The sequence below is a fragment of the Heterocephalus glaber genome, unplaced genomic scaffold (genome assembly GCF_053883595.1).
Source record: "Heterocephalus glaber isolate CG9 unplaced genomic scaffold, H.glaber_assembly_v1.0 deba00001452, whole genome shotgun sequence".
NCBI classification, from domain to species: domain Eukaryota; kingdom Metazoa; phylum Chordata; class Mammalia; order Rodentia; family Bathyergidae; genus Heterocephalus; species Heterocephalus glaber.
Genome location: NW_028258302.1, coordinates 7480811 through 7498594, shown reverse-complemented (window position 1 = coordinate 7498594; position 17784 = coordinate 7480811). Strand labels below are relative to the sequence as shown.

Genomic DNA, 17784 nt, shown 5'->3' with positions numbered 1-17784 from the left:
CTGAGCTATATAGTGAGACCCTGTCTCAAAAATAATAATAATTAAGGTAATAGCCAGGCACGTTGGCCCATGTTGTAATCTCAGCACACAGGCTGAGGCACGAAGATCATCACAAGTTCAGGCCAGCCTAGGCTACGTAGTTCAAAGCCAGACCGGATCACATAGAGATACCCTGCCTCAAAAGGGGTAGGGCAGGCTGGGGCTCAGTTACAAAGGACTGGGTTCAATTCCCTCTCCCCCTAGGGAAAAAAAAAATGAACTGGAAGAATCCTCAGAGGCCCAGAAGTGGATACACAGCACAGATGTTAAGAGGTATTATATGTAAGAAAACATTAGACTTAAGATTTTGGAAACAAGCTCTCAACTGTCATAACTGTAATTCCAGGTATGTATCACTTCTCTTTATAATTAAAATTACTGGACTAAAAATATCTCAAACTGGCCAGTTGTGGTAGAGCACCCCTGTAATCCCAGCACTTGGGAGGCTGAGGAGGCAGAAGGATCATCACAAATTCGAGGCCAGCCTGGGCTACATAGTTCAAAGATAGCCTGAACTACATAGCAAGACCCTGTCTCAAAAAAAAGGAAAAACCAAGTTGGCAAGCCAATTTCAGTCTGCAAATGATTTTTGTTTTGTGTTCAAAATATTTTTATTAATTGTCACTTATTTTTCTTTTGGGTTTTGAGACGGGTCTTGCTATGTAGTCCAGGCTGGCCTTGAATTTACGGCAACCCTCCAGCCTCAGCCTCCCAAGTGCTGGGATTATAAGCATGCACCACCACACCGAGCTTTAGTTTTTATGGGGGGTTTTTGTGGGGTTTTTTGGTACTGGGGATCAAACTCGGGACCTTGCACTTGTGAGGTAGGCGCTGGAAGCACTGAGCTAAACCCCCAGCCCTTTATGGTTTTTTTTTAAAAACAGAATATACGTAACATTTATTAAGTTTACCAGCTTACATGGATGTGAGTTCATGGTTCCCCAAAACAGTTACAATAGTACCATCAAAGATCACTGATCACCCTTAAGATACAATAATGAAATACTGTAGTTTGAAATATTATAAAAATTACCGGAATATGACACAGACATAAGGTAAGCACATGTTGGAAAAATGGTGCCATTATGTTTTTTACAAATATATTGCCTTCAAGAACATCATAAAGGGCCGGGGATTTAGCTAAGTGGTCTCACCGCCTGCTGCCCAACCACAAGGGCCCGAGTTCAATCCCCAATACCAAAAAAAAAAATCATAAAGCTTAAATACCATGATTTTCACAGCTACAAAAGTTACTTGATGTTCTCACAGTATTACTTGAAAAAGGCCAATAAGGAAGAAAATCTGCTTAATATCAAACCATGTTTATTTTCATTTTTATTAGTACATGTTTGTGATGCATAATGATTACATCCTATGTGGATAGTTGGTACATGACACATCTTAGTTCTTTTTATGTCCCCTTCCCTCTACCCCCCTCTCTCTATCTCTTGGTCCCCTTCCCACTTACAAAACATCTGTCTTCCTGTTTCCTATTACCTGTCTTTTATTTTGCTCTTTATTTATACTTTGGGATTCTCATACAAGAGAAACCATGTGTTATTTATCTTGTGTGTCTGATTTATTTCACTCAACTTATGATTTCAAGGTGCATTTTCCTACAAATGACTGAAACTTATCCTTTACAGCAGAGTAATACTCCAGTATGTATAAATACCACATTTTCTTTATCCATTCATTTGTTGATGGACAGAGGCTGCTTCCAAGATTTAGCTATTATGAGTTGTGATGCTATAAACATCAGTATGCATGGATCACTGAAATATGATATCTTTAACTTTCAAGAAGATACATAGAATGGGAATAGCTGGGTCAAATGGAATTTTTAATTTTAGTTTTTTGAGGAAACTCCATACCGATTTCCATAGTGGTTCTACTAGTTTACCCTCTCACCAACAATATAGAAGGGTTCCTTTTTCCTCACAGCCTTGCCAGCATTTGTTATTATCTGATTTCTTGTTGATAACCATTCTTTCTAGAGTAAGATGGAATCTCAGTGTTGTTTTAATTTGCGTTTCTCTAGTGGCCAGTAATTACATTAAAACATGAGACTAAGATTTTAGAAACCAGCTCTCAACTCTCATAACTATATAATTCCAGGTGTGTACCATTTCTCTTAGTTTTATAATTGAAGTGATTAGATTTTTTAAAAAAACTCAAGGTAGCAGGCCAATTTCAGTCTGCAAATGATCTTTGGTGTTCAAAATATTTGTTTTTAATTTGTTACTTTAAAAACTGGAAGATCTCACATAAAAATCCAGGTTTTGTCTTCTCTTGAAAAATGAGAGGACTGGCAGCCTCAGTACTCCATCTGCATACCCTTATGGCCGCCTTGGGAGACACTGGGAAGCTGTCCTGCAGAGCTGGGCATGGTGGCACCAACCTCTAGTCCCAGACTTGGGAGGCTGAGGCAGGAGCGCCAAGAGTTTGAGGCCAGGCTGGGCAACTTAGTGAAATCTTATCTCAAAAAAAAAAAAAAGAATAAGTGCTGGGATGGACAGAACAAACTGCCAATTTCTAAAAGTTTTTAATTAGTACATGTTTGCAGTACATAATGACTACATTTATCATCCTGGGGAGTAGGTGCATGCACATAATACATCTTAATTCCTTTTTTTTTCAGTCTCCTACCCCTGCCCGTCCTCCCTCCTCCTTTCAACTTTTGGTCCCCTTCCCCTTTGCAAAAACTCTATTTTCTTTTTTTTCCCACCCCTTTCCCTTCCTTCCCTGTCTATCTGTTGTTCCCCAATCCATTTGAAAAAGACCTCCCTACCTCCTATTTGTCGATCTTCCATTCTGCTCCCTGTCTATATCAAATTGCTAATTACATTAGAGCTCAGAGTACTAATGCTTGAAACTTGCTTTGGAAAAAAAGGTGCTGAGGGCACAACACTGAACCATCAGAAATGTGGCCCTAAGGTAAAACTCCAAGGTGGGGTTTTGTTTGTTTTGTTTTGTTTTTAGGTGGTAAGGAACACACATCTTGATGTTTGCTTGATTTGATTTCCATGTTTACTGGAACATGGTTTTCATGTTTCAGCTGTCTGATCATTTAACAAACTCCTCTTGACTGATGATATCTGCATACACTGCAGATGCTTTTAGGAAATTAATTAGGTTACTCTGTCAATCCCAGGAAAGGATATGATCATTTTGCAATATTTGGTAAAATATCATGAAAGAGATCAAAACCTTCAGTTTTTCTCTGAAGAAGAAAGTTGTTTGTTTTCCTGTGTTGTTACTTTTGTTGCTTCTATAGTTTCTACAGTCTGTAAAGGTCTCAATGTGTCTATAGAACAACACTTTTCTTGTATTTGCTTGTTTGTTTATTCTTTTTTTTTTTTCCCAGTACTAGGGATCAAACTCAGGACCTTTCCCTTTTGAGGCAGCCATAGCGCCACTGAGCTAAATCCCCAGCCCTCTTCTATTTTCTGTATTGAAATATTTTCCTTTCACAAGGTCAAGCCCAGCCTGGACAATTAAAGACTTAGTGAGACCCTGTCTGAAAGTAAAAAATAAGAAAAGGGCTAGGAATAGCTGGATCGAATGGGACCTCTAGGCCTAGTTCTTTGAGGTATCTCCATACTGATTTCCACAGTGGTTCCACCAGTCTACACTCCCACCAGCAGTGGAGCAGGGTTCCTCTTTCCCCATAGCCCTGCCAGCATTTGTTATTGGTTGATTTCATGATAGCAGCCATTCTTTCTGGGATGAGGTGGAATCTCAGCATTGTTTTCACTTGCATCTCTTGAATGACCAGTGATGTTGAACACTTTTTCATATGTTGATTTGCTATTTCTACTTCTTTGTCTAAGAAATGTCTGTTCATTTCAGATGCCCATTTGAGGAACAGCAGGTGAAGATTTTTTCCCACATTGTAGGTTGTCTCTTCACACTGTTGGTGGTTGCTCTTGCTGTGCAGAAGCTTTTTAATAAGATGAGATCCCACTTGTTAATTGTTTGTGCTAGTTCACAGGCAACTGAGGTTTTGTTCATAAAATCTTTTCCTACACCAATGTCTTCAAGAGTTCTACCTAACCTCTGTTCCAGGCAATTCAGCGTTTCTATTTTAATATTTAGATCCTTAATCCATTTTGATTTTAGTTTAGTGCATGGTGAGAGATATAGGTCTAGTTTTAATCTTTGCCAAGTTGAAACCCAATTTTTCCAGCACCATTTATTAAAGAGGTTGTCTTTCCTCCAGTGAGGGTGTTTGGCTCCTTTATTGAAGATGAGATGACTGAGTGTGTCTGGAGTTGTTTCTGCATCTTCTAATCTGTTCCACTGGTCCTCAGGTCTGGTTTTTTTTGCCAGTACCATGCTCTTTTTATCACAGTAGCTTTGTAGTATAGTTTCAAGTTGGGGATTGTGATATCCCCTGCCATGTCTCTGTTGCCTAGAATTCCTTTTATTATTCTGGGTCTCTTCTTGTTCCAAATGAATTTTTGGATTGTTTTCTCAAGGTCTATGAAATATGCTGCTGGAATTTCAATTGGGATTGCATTGAATCTATATAGCAGTTTTGGAAGTATGGCCATTTTCACTATATTGATCCTTCCTACCCAGGAGCAGGGGATGCCTTTCCATTTTCTGATATCAACTTCAATCTCTCTTTTCAGAGTGCTATAGTTTTCAGAGAAGAAGTCTTTGATTTCTTTCATTAGGTTGATTCCTAGTGTGGGACTGCATAACTCTGTAATCATAAAACTCCCCTAGCCCCAACTGTGAATGTGAGTAAATAGGTAAAGATGCTTGTTAGTTCTGGAACACTAGATAAGATCTGTATCAGCCATAAGGTCCCAAAGTAAATTACTCAACTCTTTGTTCAAAACTGATGTTCCGAACACCGCTATCTATAGAACAATCTACAAACATCTGCTGACCATCGGTACGTGTCAGCTGACCACTAAACTTTGTTCCTCTTCTGTAAATTTCGCCTATTAACTTCTCCTGCAACCCCCTATAAAAAGAGCCTCGGACTCTGGGCTAGTCGCCTCCCTAAGCTACTTTGCTTTGGGAGTGCCGTCTGGCCAGACTAAGGTCTGTTTTACTTTTCAACTTGTCCGGTGTGTTCCTTCCCGGGTGTTCGCTGCAGTCAGCTCCTCAGAGCTTTTGGTAAGGCCCTCGGTCTTACATTTTGGAGGCAGCGCTGGGATCCCCGGGTGTGCTTCACTGCAGTCAGCTCCTTGGAGCATTTGGTAAGGCCCTCGGTCTTACACTAGGTATTTCAGTTTTTTGGATGCTATTGTGAAAGAAATTGTTTGCCCTATTTCTGTCTCAGTGAGTCTATTGTTCGTGTAAAGGAAAGCTATTGATTTTTGTGTGTTGACCTTGTATCCAGCTACTCTATTGAATTTGGTTATTAAGTCTAGCAGACTTTTGGTGGAGGCTTTTTTGGGGGGGGTTGGGGGGGTTTTTTTGGTACCAGGGATCAAACTTGGGTCCTTGCGCTTGCGGGGCAAGTGGTGGAACCACTGAGCTAAATCCCCAGCCCTGGTGGAGTTCTTGGGGTCTTCTATATAGAGTATCATGTCATCTGCAAATAATGACAATTTGACTTCTTCATTTCCTATCTTTATTCCTTTTATTTCTTTCTCTTGTCTAATTGCCGTGGCTAATGTTTCCAGAACTATATTGAACAAGAGTGGTGATAGTGGACATCCTTGTTTGTTCCTGATTTTAGTGTGAAGGATTTCAGTTTTTGACCATTTAGTATATTGGCTTTTGGTTTTTCATAGATGGCTTTTATCAGATTGAGGTAGAGACCATCTATTCCAATTTTTTGTAGGGTTTTTATCATAAATGTGTGTTGGATTTTATCAAATGCTTTTTCTGCATCTTTGGAGATAATCATATGGTTTTTGTCCTTGGCTCTATTGATATAGTGTATTATACTGATTGATTTGCATGTGTTAAACAATCCCTACATCCCTGGGATGAATCCCATTTGGTCAGGGTGTATGATCTTCTTGATGATCTTCTGCATTCTATTTGCCAGCACATCTTAAACAGAAGAGTGGATTGTGTCTCTGCTGCTTACGAGGAGGAAGGGAGGAACTTTTGTTTTTGTTTTTTGAGACAGGATCTCACTATGTAGTTCAGGCTACCCTCCAACTTGTGACAATTGTCCTGCCTCAGCCTTCTGAGTGCTGGGACCACTGTCGTGTGCCACCACACCCATCTAATTCTGATTTTAAAAGAACCCTGTCACAAATTCTTGTTCATGTCTGCTTTGTGAAACCAATGTACTACTAGAGTTTACAATATTTTGTAGCATTGTCTGTTGAAAAAAATACTCTGTGATCAGAGAAGTTTGGGAAATACCCGTTGTGGCCTGTCTTTTCGGCTGGGCTTCAGGCTTGCATTTCTTACTGCCTGCTGGACAGCACATGGACCTACCTCAAGCACCTCAGGCTTCCCCAAAGTCATCCTTCCCCCTGCCTATCAAGTCCTGGTTCTCTTCCTTTCTTTCCATCCTGCTCATCACTGGGGTCTTTAAACTTAGGGACTCTTCCTGCACCTCTTTCCTCCATCGTCAAAGCTGAACTTTGCCACTGGGGCAGACTATCTGGACATGAGTTCAGCTCTATCATTTCTTAATTATGTGGGCTTGGGTACGTTCTTGACTCCCCTGTGCCTCAGTTTCCTCACCTAAAGGATGAGAATGGCAACACAGAGGACACTCTGCAAAGCACTCAGGACAGGACCGGGCTACAAGCACGGCTCCCTCTTCCCACCGCCATCCAGAGTGATGGTGAGGGGTGATTAGCCACACCTGAGTTTCCTTCCCAGCGTTGAGGAAATTATTTAGGAAATTATTCGTTGTGAAGATGAGATAGTAACATTTCCTGATGTCCGCAACAGTACTGGAATATAGGACACGGTTGAATTTTTTTTTTCTTTTAGAAATGATTGGATTTAAAAAATAAAAATTTTTAAAAAAAGGGCTGGGGATTTAGCTCAGTGGTTTTGGCGCCTGCCTCACAAACACAAGATCCCGAGTTCGATCCCCGGTACAAAATCAATCAATAAATAAATTTTTTTAAAAAAGAAGAAATGACTGGATTTTGAACAGTGCCTTCTAATACCTGTTCTCTCCCCCCGGGTTGTGCCCTCTCCAAAAACGCACATCATTTTTTGTATGCCTACACGTAGATGAGTAACACTGCTGAACAAGATAGGGGCAAAGGAATGTTAAATATATGTCAATTTATATTATATGTGATTGTGTTGAATATACACCCATTTCAGGAAAGAGAGCTGGAAGAGGAGTAAGCCTGAGGCGGAGATGTTTATTTTGTCTATGTACTTGCTCGGTTGTGTGTTTGGTTTTGGTCTGCTTGTTTTTACAGTACTGGGGACTGAACCCAGGACCTTCACACTGAGCTACACACCCAGTCCTTTTTCATTTCGAGGGTCTGGTTAGTCGCTAAATTGCCTAGGGTGGGTTCAGTTGCAATTATCCTGCCTCCGTCTTCAGGCTTCGTACTTTTTTTTAATCTACTCAATTCATAACGTGGGTCAAAATTTATATGTTCAGGGACCAGGGATTTAGCTTAATGGTTCTGACGAGCGCAAGGTCCCGAATTCGATCCCCGGTACCAAAAAAATTTAAATGTCAGCGGGCCGGGGATTTAGCTCAGCGGTTCCGTCGCTTGCCTTGCAAGCGCAAGGACCCAAGTTCGATCCCTGGCACCAAAAAAAAAAAAAAAAAAAAAAAAAAATTTAAATGTTCAGGCCTGGGCATGTATTTGAGTGATAGATCGCTTGCCTGGAATGTGAGAGGCCCCGGGTTCAGTCCCCAGCACCGAGGCAGAGCGGACGGGTCGGGGGAACACGTTCAGCTCGTGAGTTCCCCGGCGGCCCTGAGACAGTGGGGACGCACCTCCGCGGTTGCCAAGCTAGGGCCGGTAACAGCGGGGGGGGGGGGGGGTTGCCTAGCAACCGGAGGCCAAACAACGGAGGCGCTAGGTGAGGGGGGTCGCTGCGGGAAGCAGGGAAAGGAGGTGAGAGGGCCAGACAGCTGGGGGCGGAGGGTGCACACTGAGGCCCGCCCTCCTGCCTCCGCGCCAGGACCGGGGACTGACTGAAACCCAAAATGGGGTTCCTGCGCAGGGGAGAGGTGCGGCCGGCCACTGACTCCGACCTCATCTCCCAACTGGGCACGAACACCTGGCCCTGCTCCTACAACCCAGAGCCCAAAGCAGAGGGAAGGCAGAGCTCTTCCCCACCTACTGAGAGAACAGGGCTCAGTCCCTTGGGTCCCCCAGAGACCTGGCCCGAAGCTAAGGGAAGAAGGGAAGAAAGCTCAAGAACTTTGGTGCTGGAAATCGGGGTGGGAACTGGATTAAGGGCTGTTTTCCCTGCCAGCCACGCACAGGCCACTTGGCACTACACACACACACACACACCCTGAGGGACTCCTTCTCCCTTTTTACCTACTCTACTCCAGGACCTGCAGGCTTCAGGGCTCTGTGCTGGGCTTCATGGACAGGAGGAAGAAACCTAGCTAATGCCTCACACAAAGTTGAGTTCAGCGGGAACTTTAGCCCAACAGGCTTCCTGCAGGAAGGGGCTCAGAGCACAGTGGACAGGGGAAGGCCCTTGGAGAGGGTATTTAAGCCAGGAGACAGCCCACTGAAAGGCCCGTTGCATGTTGCTTTCCCTCCATAGGTGGTATCTGGAAACAGGCCTCAGGGTTTCTGGCCTTTGCCCCTGCACCATGGCCACGCTGAGTGTCAAGCCGAGTCAGCGCTTCCGGCTGCTGGACTGGCACACCAACAGCTGCCTGTTGTCCACTAACGCGGAGCGGCAGCGAGATGCTGCCAATCAAATCCGCCAGGAGGCCCGGGTCCTTCGCAACGAGACCAACAACAAGGTTGAGGGTCAGCGCCCCCTTGGTGGGCCAAGGGGCAGCCCTCAATCACAGACACCCTCTTTATCTGTCTCTGTCTCTTCCAGACCATTTGGGATGAACATGACAATAGGACTCGACTGGCAGAGAGGATTGCTACTGTCAACCGATGGAAGGAGAGGCTGGACAAGTGTCTCACTGACCTAGATGTTGAGATTGATGCCCTGACACAGGCAGGGAGCAAGGGCTGGGGCCAGAACACTGCTGTGAAGACCTCCCTTTTGCCCACTTCTGGGTCTGGGAAAAAGTTTAGGGGCATGGATGGCATGGCCATTGGGTCACTCATGGGCCTTGCCACTAAAGCAGGGTTAAAAGCGACCTCCCAGTGTATGGGTTCACCAGTCCCCTGGTCCCTCTGTTTTCTAGATGAAGGATTCAGCAGAGCAAAACCTGCAGGCCAAAAACCTGCCTCTCGATGTGGCCATCGAGTGCCTGACCTTGCGGGAGAGTCGCCGAGACATTGATGTAGTACAGGACCCTGTGGAGAATGAGCTGCACAAAGAGGTGGAGGTCATTGAGGCCAGCAAGAAGGCCTTGCAACAGAAGATTAGCCAGGCCTTTGAGCAGCTCTGGTGAGGCGGAGACAGTCACATGCATGTTCACATGCACTTGAAGGCTTTGTGTCTTGAATGTGGAACCCAGGTTTTGTGGGTAATGCATAAATGGCTTCCTTGTTTCTGCCCCTTCCGTGCTCATGGTGGAAACTACTAAGTGTTCTACTGCCTGGACATGGTCTCAGAAGACAGGACCCTGCTCTAAGCAGCCATTGTGACTTAGAAGCATAGAAACCAGGGCTGGGGATGTAACTCAGCAGCGCTTCGCCTGCCTGGAAAGTGCAAGGTCCTGAGTTCGATACCCAGTACCAAAAAAAAAAGCATAAGAGCTAAAGCTCTAGCTCTCTTTTTTTTTTCTGGTACCAGGGATTGAACTCAGGACCTTGAGAGACAGGCACAGTGCCACTGAGCTAAATCCCTGGCCCAAAAGGAGACACCTTGAAGCTATACTTCTTTGGTACCGGGGATCAAATTTTATTGGTTTTTTTTTTGAGAGTCTCCCAGCGTAGTTCAGGCTGACCTTGAACTCACTATGTAGCCCAGGCCAGCCCTGAACTCAAGGCAATCCTCCTGCCTCAGCCTTCTGAGTACTGGGATTCCAGGCGTGTGCCACCACTCCCGGCTAGTTGAAGCCCTCTTGCCACCACTCCTGAGTACCTTTGTGTGTGAGAGTGTAGCAGAATACCTGCATCCCACAGGTGCGTGTGAGCACATGGGTGTTGTATTTTCACCTAGGGAAACCTTACCTGTGATAATCTTCATCTCAGCTGCGGCAGCAGCTCCACTGACTTCCACTGGGAGAAGCCATCCCATCTTCCCATTCCTTAATGTTCCTCTGCACAATGAGGGTGACATCCAGGGGCCTAAGTGCTGGCTCCTCATGGTGCTTTTCTTTCCCCAGCCTCCTGCAGGAAGTCCGACAGCAGCTCAACTCTGACCATCGGGGCAAAATGGAGACACTGGAGATCGACAGAGGCTGTCTCTCTCTCAACCTCATGTCCCCAAACATCTCTCTGAAGGTCAACCCCACACGTGTTCCCAATGGGTAAGAAAAATGTTTCAATCACTCTCTCTTCCTCCCCTCATCAGCTGTAGCCAGAAACCTCATTATTTCCTGCCGCCAGCAGCTCCACCACACTTCAGCAGTGGGATGACTTCAGTCAGTTCAACAAGAACCGAGCAGAGGCTGAGATGAAAGCAGCCACCGAGCTGAGGGAGGCCATAGCCCTAACTATTGCTGAGGTGACCAGAGCCCCATAGCCCACTCCCTGAAGGCCAATGGATGTCCCAACAGTGTACTCCACCTTTATCTTTCTTTCTCCGTTGGCCATGGCACCTTCCCCTCATGTAAGCAGGACTCTCATGAGCCTAGGAGCTCAGGCTCTCCCCTTGCTTGGCCTGCTTCTTATCCTGCAGACCAAAAACAATCTCGAAGCCCAGAGGGTGGCAACAGAATTTGCCTTCAGGAAGCGGCTTCGGGAGATGGAGAGTGTGTACAGTGAGCTCAAGTGGCAAGAGAAGAATGTGAGTCCTCCCCTGGGGCCAGCTTCCTCCCCTGGGGCCAGGGCCAGATTCCCTGCCAGGAAGCCCTGGGCTGGGTGTTCCAGCAAGAGTCCAGCTTATCACTCTGTCCTCCGCAGACCTTGGAGGAGGTCGCTGAGCTCCAGAAGGACATCCGGCACCTGGAGGAGGATCTGCAGAGAAAGATGCTGAACCTGAAGCTGTCCCACACTCGGCTGGAGTCCAGAACCTACCGGCCCAATGTAGAGCTCTGCAGAGACCAGGTGCAAGGGCCTCCCAGGGGGTGCACAGGCCTGTTGCTAAGGTGTCCTCAGGATCACCCCTCAGCACATATTCCTGGTGGGGCAGGGATGCTGGCCTAGAGGAGCCCTCAGGCCGGAGGGCTGAAGGACAGTGTGGCTGACCTGGAACTCCCACCCGCCCCTCCGCCTCCAGGTACAGTATGGCCTCACTGAGGAGGTTCACCAGTTAGAAGCGACTATTGCTGCCTTGAAGCAGAAGCTGGCACAAGCACAGTAGGTTTGGGGAGTGGGCAGGAGGGATGGGGAGACACCGGCCACCAATTGGGTCTCTTGCTGCTTGCTGGTGCCCCTGGGCTTTAAGCTGGTGAGTCAGCCCACACCTCTCAGACTCCTGCAGCAGTGGTGGGCTGTCAATGCCTGCCCCCAGGGATGCTCTGGATGCCCTATACAAGCACCTGGCCCGGCTGCAGGCTGACATTGCCTGCAAAGCTAACTCCATGCTGTTGGACACCAAGTGTTTGGACACCCGCTGCAAGCTGACAGTGCCAGCTGAGAAGTTTGTACCCCAGGTGGATACCTTCACCAGAACCACAAACCGCACCCTGAGCCCACTCAAGAGCTGCCAGCTGGAGCTGGCCTAGCGGTGGGGGGGGGGCTGAGGGAGGAGCAGAGGGTTGGGAGGGAGAAGGAGGGACTTGGGGAGGTGATGAACCTAATAAACCTGGAAGTTGTGAGGCCAGCCTGTTCTGAAGGAGGGAGCGAGAGGGTGCTTGACCCCTCTGTGTATGGAGGAGCCAAGATCTCAAATTTCACATTCCAAATCCGATTCCTTTCCTCCCCCGGGACACTCTCTGTGCCCAACTCTGCCCCAGCTCGCCCCTTGCCTGCCCTTTTGATGCCCCGGGGAAGCCCCAGCCTAGGCTTATAGCGGAATGGCTTCAGGGAAAAGGTGGCCCACGTCAGAGTGGTGTCAAGAGCCCAGGCCGTGGGGGTGCTGAGACAAGAGTACTCGCCCGTGAGACAGTAGCTAGAGCGACCTCCTGGTCTGACTCAGTGGCCGCCTGCCAGGTCGTGACGCCGTTAACACGTGGGAAGAGGGAGCACAAAAGCAAAACTAGCAGGGAATGCGCGGCGCCGCAACTCCAGGCCGCGGCGCGGCGCGGTAGGACGCGAGCGGCGCGGAGGCTCCGAGCCACCGGGGGGCGCTGTGGGGGTGCGGCGGCGCCCCCGGAAGTGGCGACTGGGCAGCGGACGGATGGCGGCGGTAGCGGCGATGACGGCTGCAGGCGGCGGCGGGGCCGGAGCAGCCCGCTCCCTCTCGCGCTTCCGAGGCTGCCTGGCTGGCGCACTGCTCGGGGACTGCGTGGGCGCCATCTACGAGGCGCACGACACCGTCAGCCTAACGTCAGTCCTGCGTCACGTCCAGAGCCTGGAGCCGGACCCCGGCATGCCGGGCAGCGCGCGGACAGGTGGGCGGGCCCCTAGGAGTGGGCAGGTCGCGGCCCCGGGGTGAGCGAGGTGCTCTCGTCTTCGCCGAGACCCCACGGCCGAGGACACCGGGATGCGGCGTGGCCGGTCCGAGCTCCGTCTCCACGAGTCTCACCCATACCTTTCCCTGGCGCGGCCGTGCAGACCTGATCGGGCGTCGTTCGGTAGAGCCGGTGTTTGCGCCCCGGCGGACCCGTTTCGCCCAGTGCCGACTGTCACGTGCTCCCAGCCCATGCCCCACACAGCGGGCAGCAATCCTCCCCAGGAGCAACCCCCCCCCCCCCGCGGAAAGCCTCAGCGCGTCCCATCTGGCACGCCCACGCCCGCGTCTCTCCCTTCTTCTTGGGCTTGCTTTCCCACTTTGGTTCCACTCACACCATGCTTCCTCCCCCCAGGCCTTTGCCTGTGCTGTCACTTGCCTGTAAAGTCATCTCCCCTTCCCTGTGCCATCACCTGGAATAGGAAGGAAAAGGCGCCGTCATCAAAAACCCCCTGAAGAACACTCGGGTGTGCCAGGCAGATAGAGGTGGGAGGGGAGGTAGGGAAGGAAATATCTGAGAGGAAGAGAAGCAGGAGGGTTATCAACAAAATTTGAGAACAGAATTTCAAGATGAAGACGCTGGTCATCTGTGTCATCCTGAAGAAAAGTAGAGGAAAGTCTGGACTCATTTCTAGTGAGTTAAGGAGGAAATCGAAAAGGAAAACAGTATTGTTGGGTGCTAAGGGAAGGTGAGAGATTAGCTGTAGTTGAAGTAAAGACAAGATAGAGGGATAGGTTTTTGTTTCATTGTTGGTTTGATGTTAAGGTAAGGAAAAACATGTTTAAAATGAGAAGTTTTTTAGGACCCTGTAGATGCAAGTGACAGAAAACCTAATTTAAAAGGGCCAAAGGTAAAGGGCACAGATTGGCTGACATGACTTGAGAAGCCCAGAGGTAGGTCTGGCCTCAAACAGCTGAGTCCAGGGGTTCAGGCTGTTTGCTAAAGGCTCGGTTCCTCTCCATTGCTCAGATCTGCTTTCTTTGGGTGGGCTCCATTCATTCTGGAAACCTTCTCCTGAGGCACTTCCAGAAGCTCCAGCAGGGGAATTCCCCTTTCCTGTGGCAAACAAAAGTCCCAAATTGAACCCTACCAGCCTGCCTCAGGTCCTGTACCTATCCCTAATTAAGGGATGAGGTGTGCTGTTTGATTAGGCAAGAGGTAGGTCAGCTCTGGGCTCAGGTTGCTGTGAATGGGCCAAAGTGGCTCCCTAGGGAGGAGCAGGATACAGTGACCAAATGGAGCGAATAGATGCTGTCCCACTGCAAAGGGAGAGAGGGGATAAAGAGCAAGGTCCCCCAGGAATGGGGTGGCCTTCACCTTGAGTCTGGAGGGGAGCCTGGAAAGTACAGCTGTGGAGGAGATGGCCAACCGTCCTAGTAGTAGGAGGGGAAGGGTTTGGGGCTTGGGATGGATATGCCAAACACTGAACTAGGGATGTTCTAGAACTAGAGATGGCGAGGGAACTTACCAGGGAGTCCACTTCATGGTCTCTGACTGTCTGGTCTCAAATAAGGCCAAGATCTGTCTCTGGCCTACTGTCCCTAGCCTATTTGTGCCATGTAGAAGTTCTAGAACGGTGCTTCCAGGCAGCCAGAGGAAGAAGAGATAGATACGGTGGGGCATGGGGTGGGGAGAATTCCCAGCCGGAAAGGACCTGATCCAAGCACCAGGATTGCTTCTGGGGGTATAGAGGGGAACAGTGGGATAGAATGTGGGTGAAGAAATAAGGGGCCAGGCTGGGAAGACCTTTGAATGCCAAGGTCTTGAATTAGGACCGCATCCTGAAGCCAGCCATGTTGAGCAGGAGTGAGAGAGGGAAGGTGAGCGATCTGGTCAGGAGGAGGAATGTTCTGGCTGCATGTACAGCTTGTACTGGAGAAGGGGATACATGTAGGTGATTTGAGAGGCTCTGCCAAGCACATTAAGATGAGCTGCAGTAATAGCCACAGAAAGGGATGGAAGATTTTTCTTTAGAAATCATCAGGATGTCGTGTCTGACTTGGAATAAAGAATTGCTGGAAATGTTGAGGAATCCTACAGCCGAGGACCCTGGAGTGAGAAGCCGATGTGAGATCATAGTGCTTCTAAGAGGACTGAGTGGGAAGCTGTCACCCTGAAGTCCTGCACCCTGCTCTCACCCCCACCCTCTCTCCACAGAAGCACTGTACTACACTGATGACACCGCCATGGCCAGAGCCCTCGTGCAGTCTCTGCTGGCCAAGGAGGCCTTTGATGAGGTGGACATGGCTCACAGGTGAGGGGAGGGGCCTGGGGTGAGGAGAGCCAGGCGGCAGTTTCTGTGCCCTGGACAGAGGACTGTTGTCTGCTTGCCTGGGCCCCTACCTTCAGCAGAACCCTGTTTCTTAGGCTGATGCAGCTTCCCAAGCTAAAAGTGACAGCACTGCTGGGACAACAGATGCCTTAGGTCCCCAAGACTGCTTCTTTCTCCAAACCAGCCCAGACTTTTCCCATCCCTGGGAGGCATTTTTGAAACCCCAGTTCTGCTTGTCCTGCTCCCAGGTTTGCCCAGGAGTACAAGAAAGACCCTGACAGAGGTTATGGGGCTGGAGTAATCACCGTCTTCAAGAAGCTCCTGAGTCCCAAGTGCCACGATGTCTATGAGCCCGCCCGGGCCCAGTTCAATGGGAAGGGCTCCTATGGCAATGGGGGTGCCATGCGGGTAGCAGGCATCCCCCTGGCCTACAGCAGTGTCCAGGATGTGCAGAAGGTATTGGGGTTGGGCTAGCTCCTGGAGTCCCCCGCTTTGTCTGCAGCGTGTATGCGGCATGACAGTGGCTCCTCCTCTCCCTAGTTTGCCAGGCTCTCAGCCCAGCTGACCCACGCCTCCTCCCTGGGTTACAATGGTGCCATCTTGCAGGCCCTGGCTGTGTACTTGGCTCTGCAGGGTGAGTCCTCCAGCAAGCACTTCCTCAAGCAGCTCCTGGGCCACATGGAGGAGCTGGAGGGGGATGCCCAGGCTGTCCTGGATGCCAGAGAGTGAGTATGGGCTGGAGGTAGGGCTAAGTATGCTCATGGTGGGGAGGGGTATCTGGCATCACCAAAAAGCAGAAGGTGCCTTCTTCCCATTGCATACCTTAAGGAGGGGTGGGAAGAGACGCCTTTGCCTTGACTGGATTTCAAGGCTCTCAGGGTCCCAGAGAATAAAATGGCTCACACCTGAGACTGTCCTTTCAGGATATCTGTGCCTGTGTGGGAGCCTGGCACATCCCTGTTCACTCTTATATGAGATCTTTTCTCTGCCCACGGCCTCCGCTCTGCTGCTCTTACCTCCCTGAAATCTCCAAACCCACAGGTTGGGTATGGAAGAGCGTCCATACTCCAGCCGCCTGAAGAAGGTTGGAGAGCTTCTAGACCAAGACTCAGTGACTCGCGAGGAAGTGGTGTCTGAGCTAGGTGGGTGGATTTATTCTCACACACCCATCATCCTTTGGGGCCAGACTTATGCTCAGTAGAGAAGGGAGCCTGGACCCGAGCCTGGCGTCAAGTTAGACCTGGGCTGCTATGACAGTCAGAGCCACTTTCTATAAGGTCTCTGGCAGGGTTGCAAGCACAGCACCTTCTTGCTTTAGAATTATAGCACCGGATTGTGTCTCCTGCTGGTTGCCAATTTTTACAGCTAGTGTGCATCACAGATGTCTATTTACCTAGCCCTTTTACTGTGTACTAGGCTCTTCGTAGAATCCCTTACAGACAGGACCTTACGTCATCCTCACAACAGGCCTGGGAAAGAGCGACTAACTTTACTCACTCTCTACACTGAGGTATCAAGGCCAAGGACAGGAATCTTAGTGATTAGGTAACTTTCCCAGGCATGAGGCAGTCCTGGGGCAGGCAAGATTTCAACCCAGGTAGTTTATTTTTTTGGTACCAGGGATCAAACTTGGGACCTTGTGCTTGTGAGGCAGGCTGTGGAACCACTGAGCTAAATCCCCGGCCCCCAACCCAGGTAGTTTAACTTCATAGCCTGTGATCTTAATCACAGCCCTGCTTGAAGCCAAGACTGTTGAGTTGTGGCAAGTGGCAGGAAGCCTAGTGGTGGGGGCCAGGTCAGTTTCCTATGATCTGGCTTCCCCGCAGGGAATGGCATTGCTGCCTTTGAATCTGTGCCCACCGCTATCTACTGCTTCCTGCGCTGCATGGAGCCTGACCCTGAGATCCCCTCTGCCTTCAACAGCCTCCAAAGGACTCTCATCTATTCAGTCTCACTTGGTGGGGACACAGACACCATTGCCACCATGGCTGGGGCCATTGCTGGGGCTTACTATGGGATGGATCAGGTGCCAGAGAGCTGGCAGCAAAGCTGTGAGGGCTATGAGGAGACAGACGTCCTGGCCCAGAACCTGCACCGAGTCTTCCAGAAGAGTCTGTGAGGGCACAGCTGCTGGGGCTCTGCCATGTCCAGCAGGACTAACCACAGCTCAGAGGTCCCCCAAGCTGGCTCCCCTGCCTCAGTCTTCCTGCAGTGCAGGGGGTAGGGTGTGCACCCTTGGTGCTGGGGCTCTGGTTTGTTGCAGAGCTGCATGACACCCTTGGTGTCCTCAGTGGGGTCCAGGACAGATTTTATTTTAGTGGGGTGCTTACAACATTTTCTTTTTTATCTAGGATATGGAATTTGGGGAAGTGGAAATGACCTGCAGTAGCATCATTTCTCTCTGCTAGGTCTTAGCCAGTTTGCCTGACAGCTGGGCAGGCACCTGCCTACAGCTGCTCTAGGTCCACAGCTGGCTCTCAGCTATCCTGGGGCTGACAGCTTCCAGTGGAAGTCACAGCAATAAACAATCTTCAGTAAATCCAGCAGACTCGTAAGTCTTTCTCCTGTGGCGGCCCAACCTCAAGCTTAGTGTACCTCTGTCTCCTAGGAAACAGGACCCTGTGTGTAGACAGAGCCCTCCAGTTCTTCCAGCCAGCCCAGGTTCAGCGAGGAAGGGCACAACAGGCATAGAATG

General features: G+C 49.2%; 3 protein-coding genes across 8 annotated transcripts in view; all 3 read left to right on the top strand.

Moving 5' to 3' along the window:
* LOC101716266 (argonaute RISC catalytic component 3) overlaps positions 1-284 on the top strand; it is a 119305-nt gene extending 119021 nt beyond the window's left edge. Inside the window, exon 18 of the mRNA XM_087215299.1 lies at positions 244-284. Coding sequence (XP_087071425.1) covers positions 244-258 — 15 coding nt within the window. The 3' untranslated portion in view covers positions 259-284. The remainder of the gene's footprint in view (positions 1-243) is intronic.
* On the top strand, positions 264-12237 carry Tekt2 (tektin 2). Of its 4 annotated transcripts, none has more exons than XM_087215304.1 (10): positions 264-312; positions 8731-8935; positions 9019-9144; positions 9338-9543; positions 10427-10570; positions 10650-10767; positions 10942-11049; positions 11166-11309; positions 11482-11561; positions 11716-12237. In XM_087215304.1, the coding sequence occupies exons 2-10, from the start codon at positions 8780-8782 to the stop codon at positions 11927-11929; spliced, it is 1296 nt and encodes a 431-aa protein (XP_087071430.1). In that variant the 5' UTR covers positions 264-312; positions 8731-8779; the 3' UTR covers positions 11930-12237. The 4 variants fall into 4 exon arrangements, with proteins under 4 accessions (XP_087071430.1, XP_087071429.1, XP_087071428.1 ...); XM_087215303.1 differs by lacking the exon at positions 264-312 and adding an exon at positions 7967-8028; XM_087215302.1 differs by lacking the exon at positions 264-312 and adding an exon at positions 8015-8063.
* A 267-nt stretch (positions 12238-12504) lies between these two features.
* On the top strand, positions 12505-17632 carry Adprs (ADP-ribosylserine hydrolase). Of its 3 annotated transcripts, none has more exons than XM_087215305.1 (6): positions 12505-12757; positions 14975-15071; positions 15338-15545; positions 15696-15814; positions 16131-16231; positions 16916-17632. In XM_087215305.1, exons 1-6 carry the CDS (start codon positions 12544-12546, stop codon positions 17206-17208), a joined length of 1032 nt encoding a protein of 343 aa, XP_087071431.1. In that variant the 5' UTR covers positions 12505-12543; the 3' UTR covers positions 17209-17632. The 3 variants fall into 3 exon arrangements, with proteins under 3 accessions (XP_087071431.1, XP_012929839.2, XP_021118979.1); XM_013074385.3 differs by having other exon boundaries at positions 15630-15814; XM_021263320.2 differs by lacking the exon at positions 12505-12757 and adding an exon at positions 12809-13450 and having other exon boundaries at positions 15630-15814.
* Positions 17633-17784: the final 152 nt, after the last annotated feature.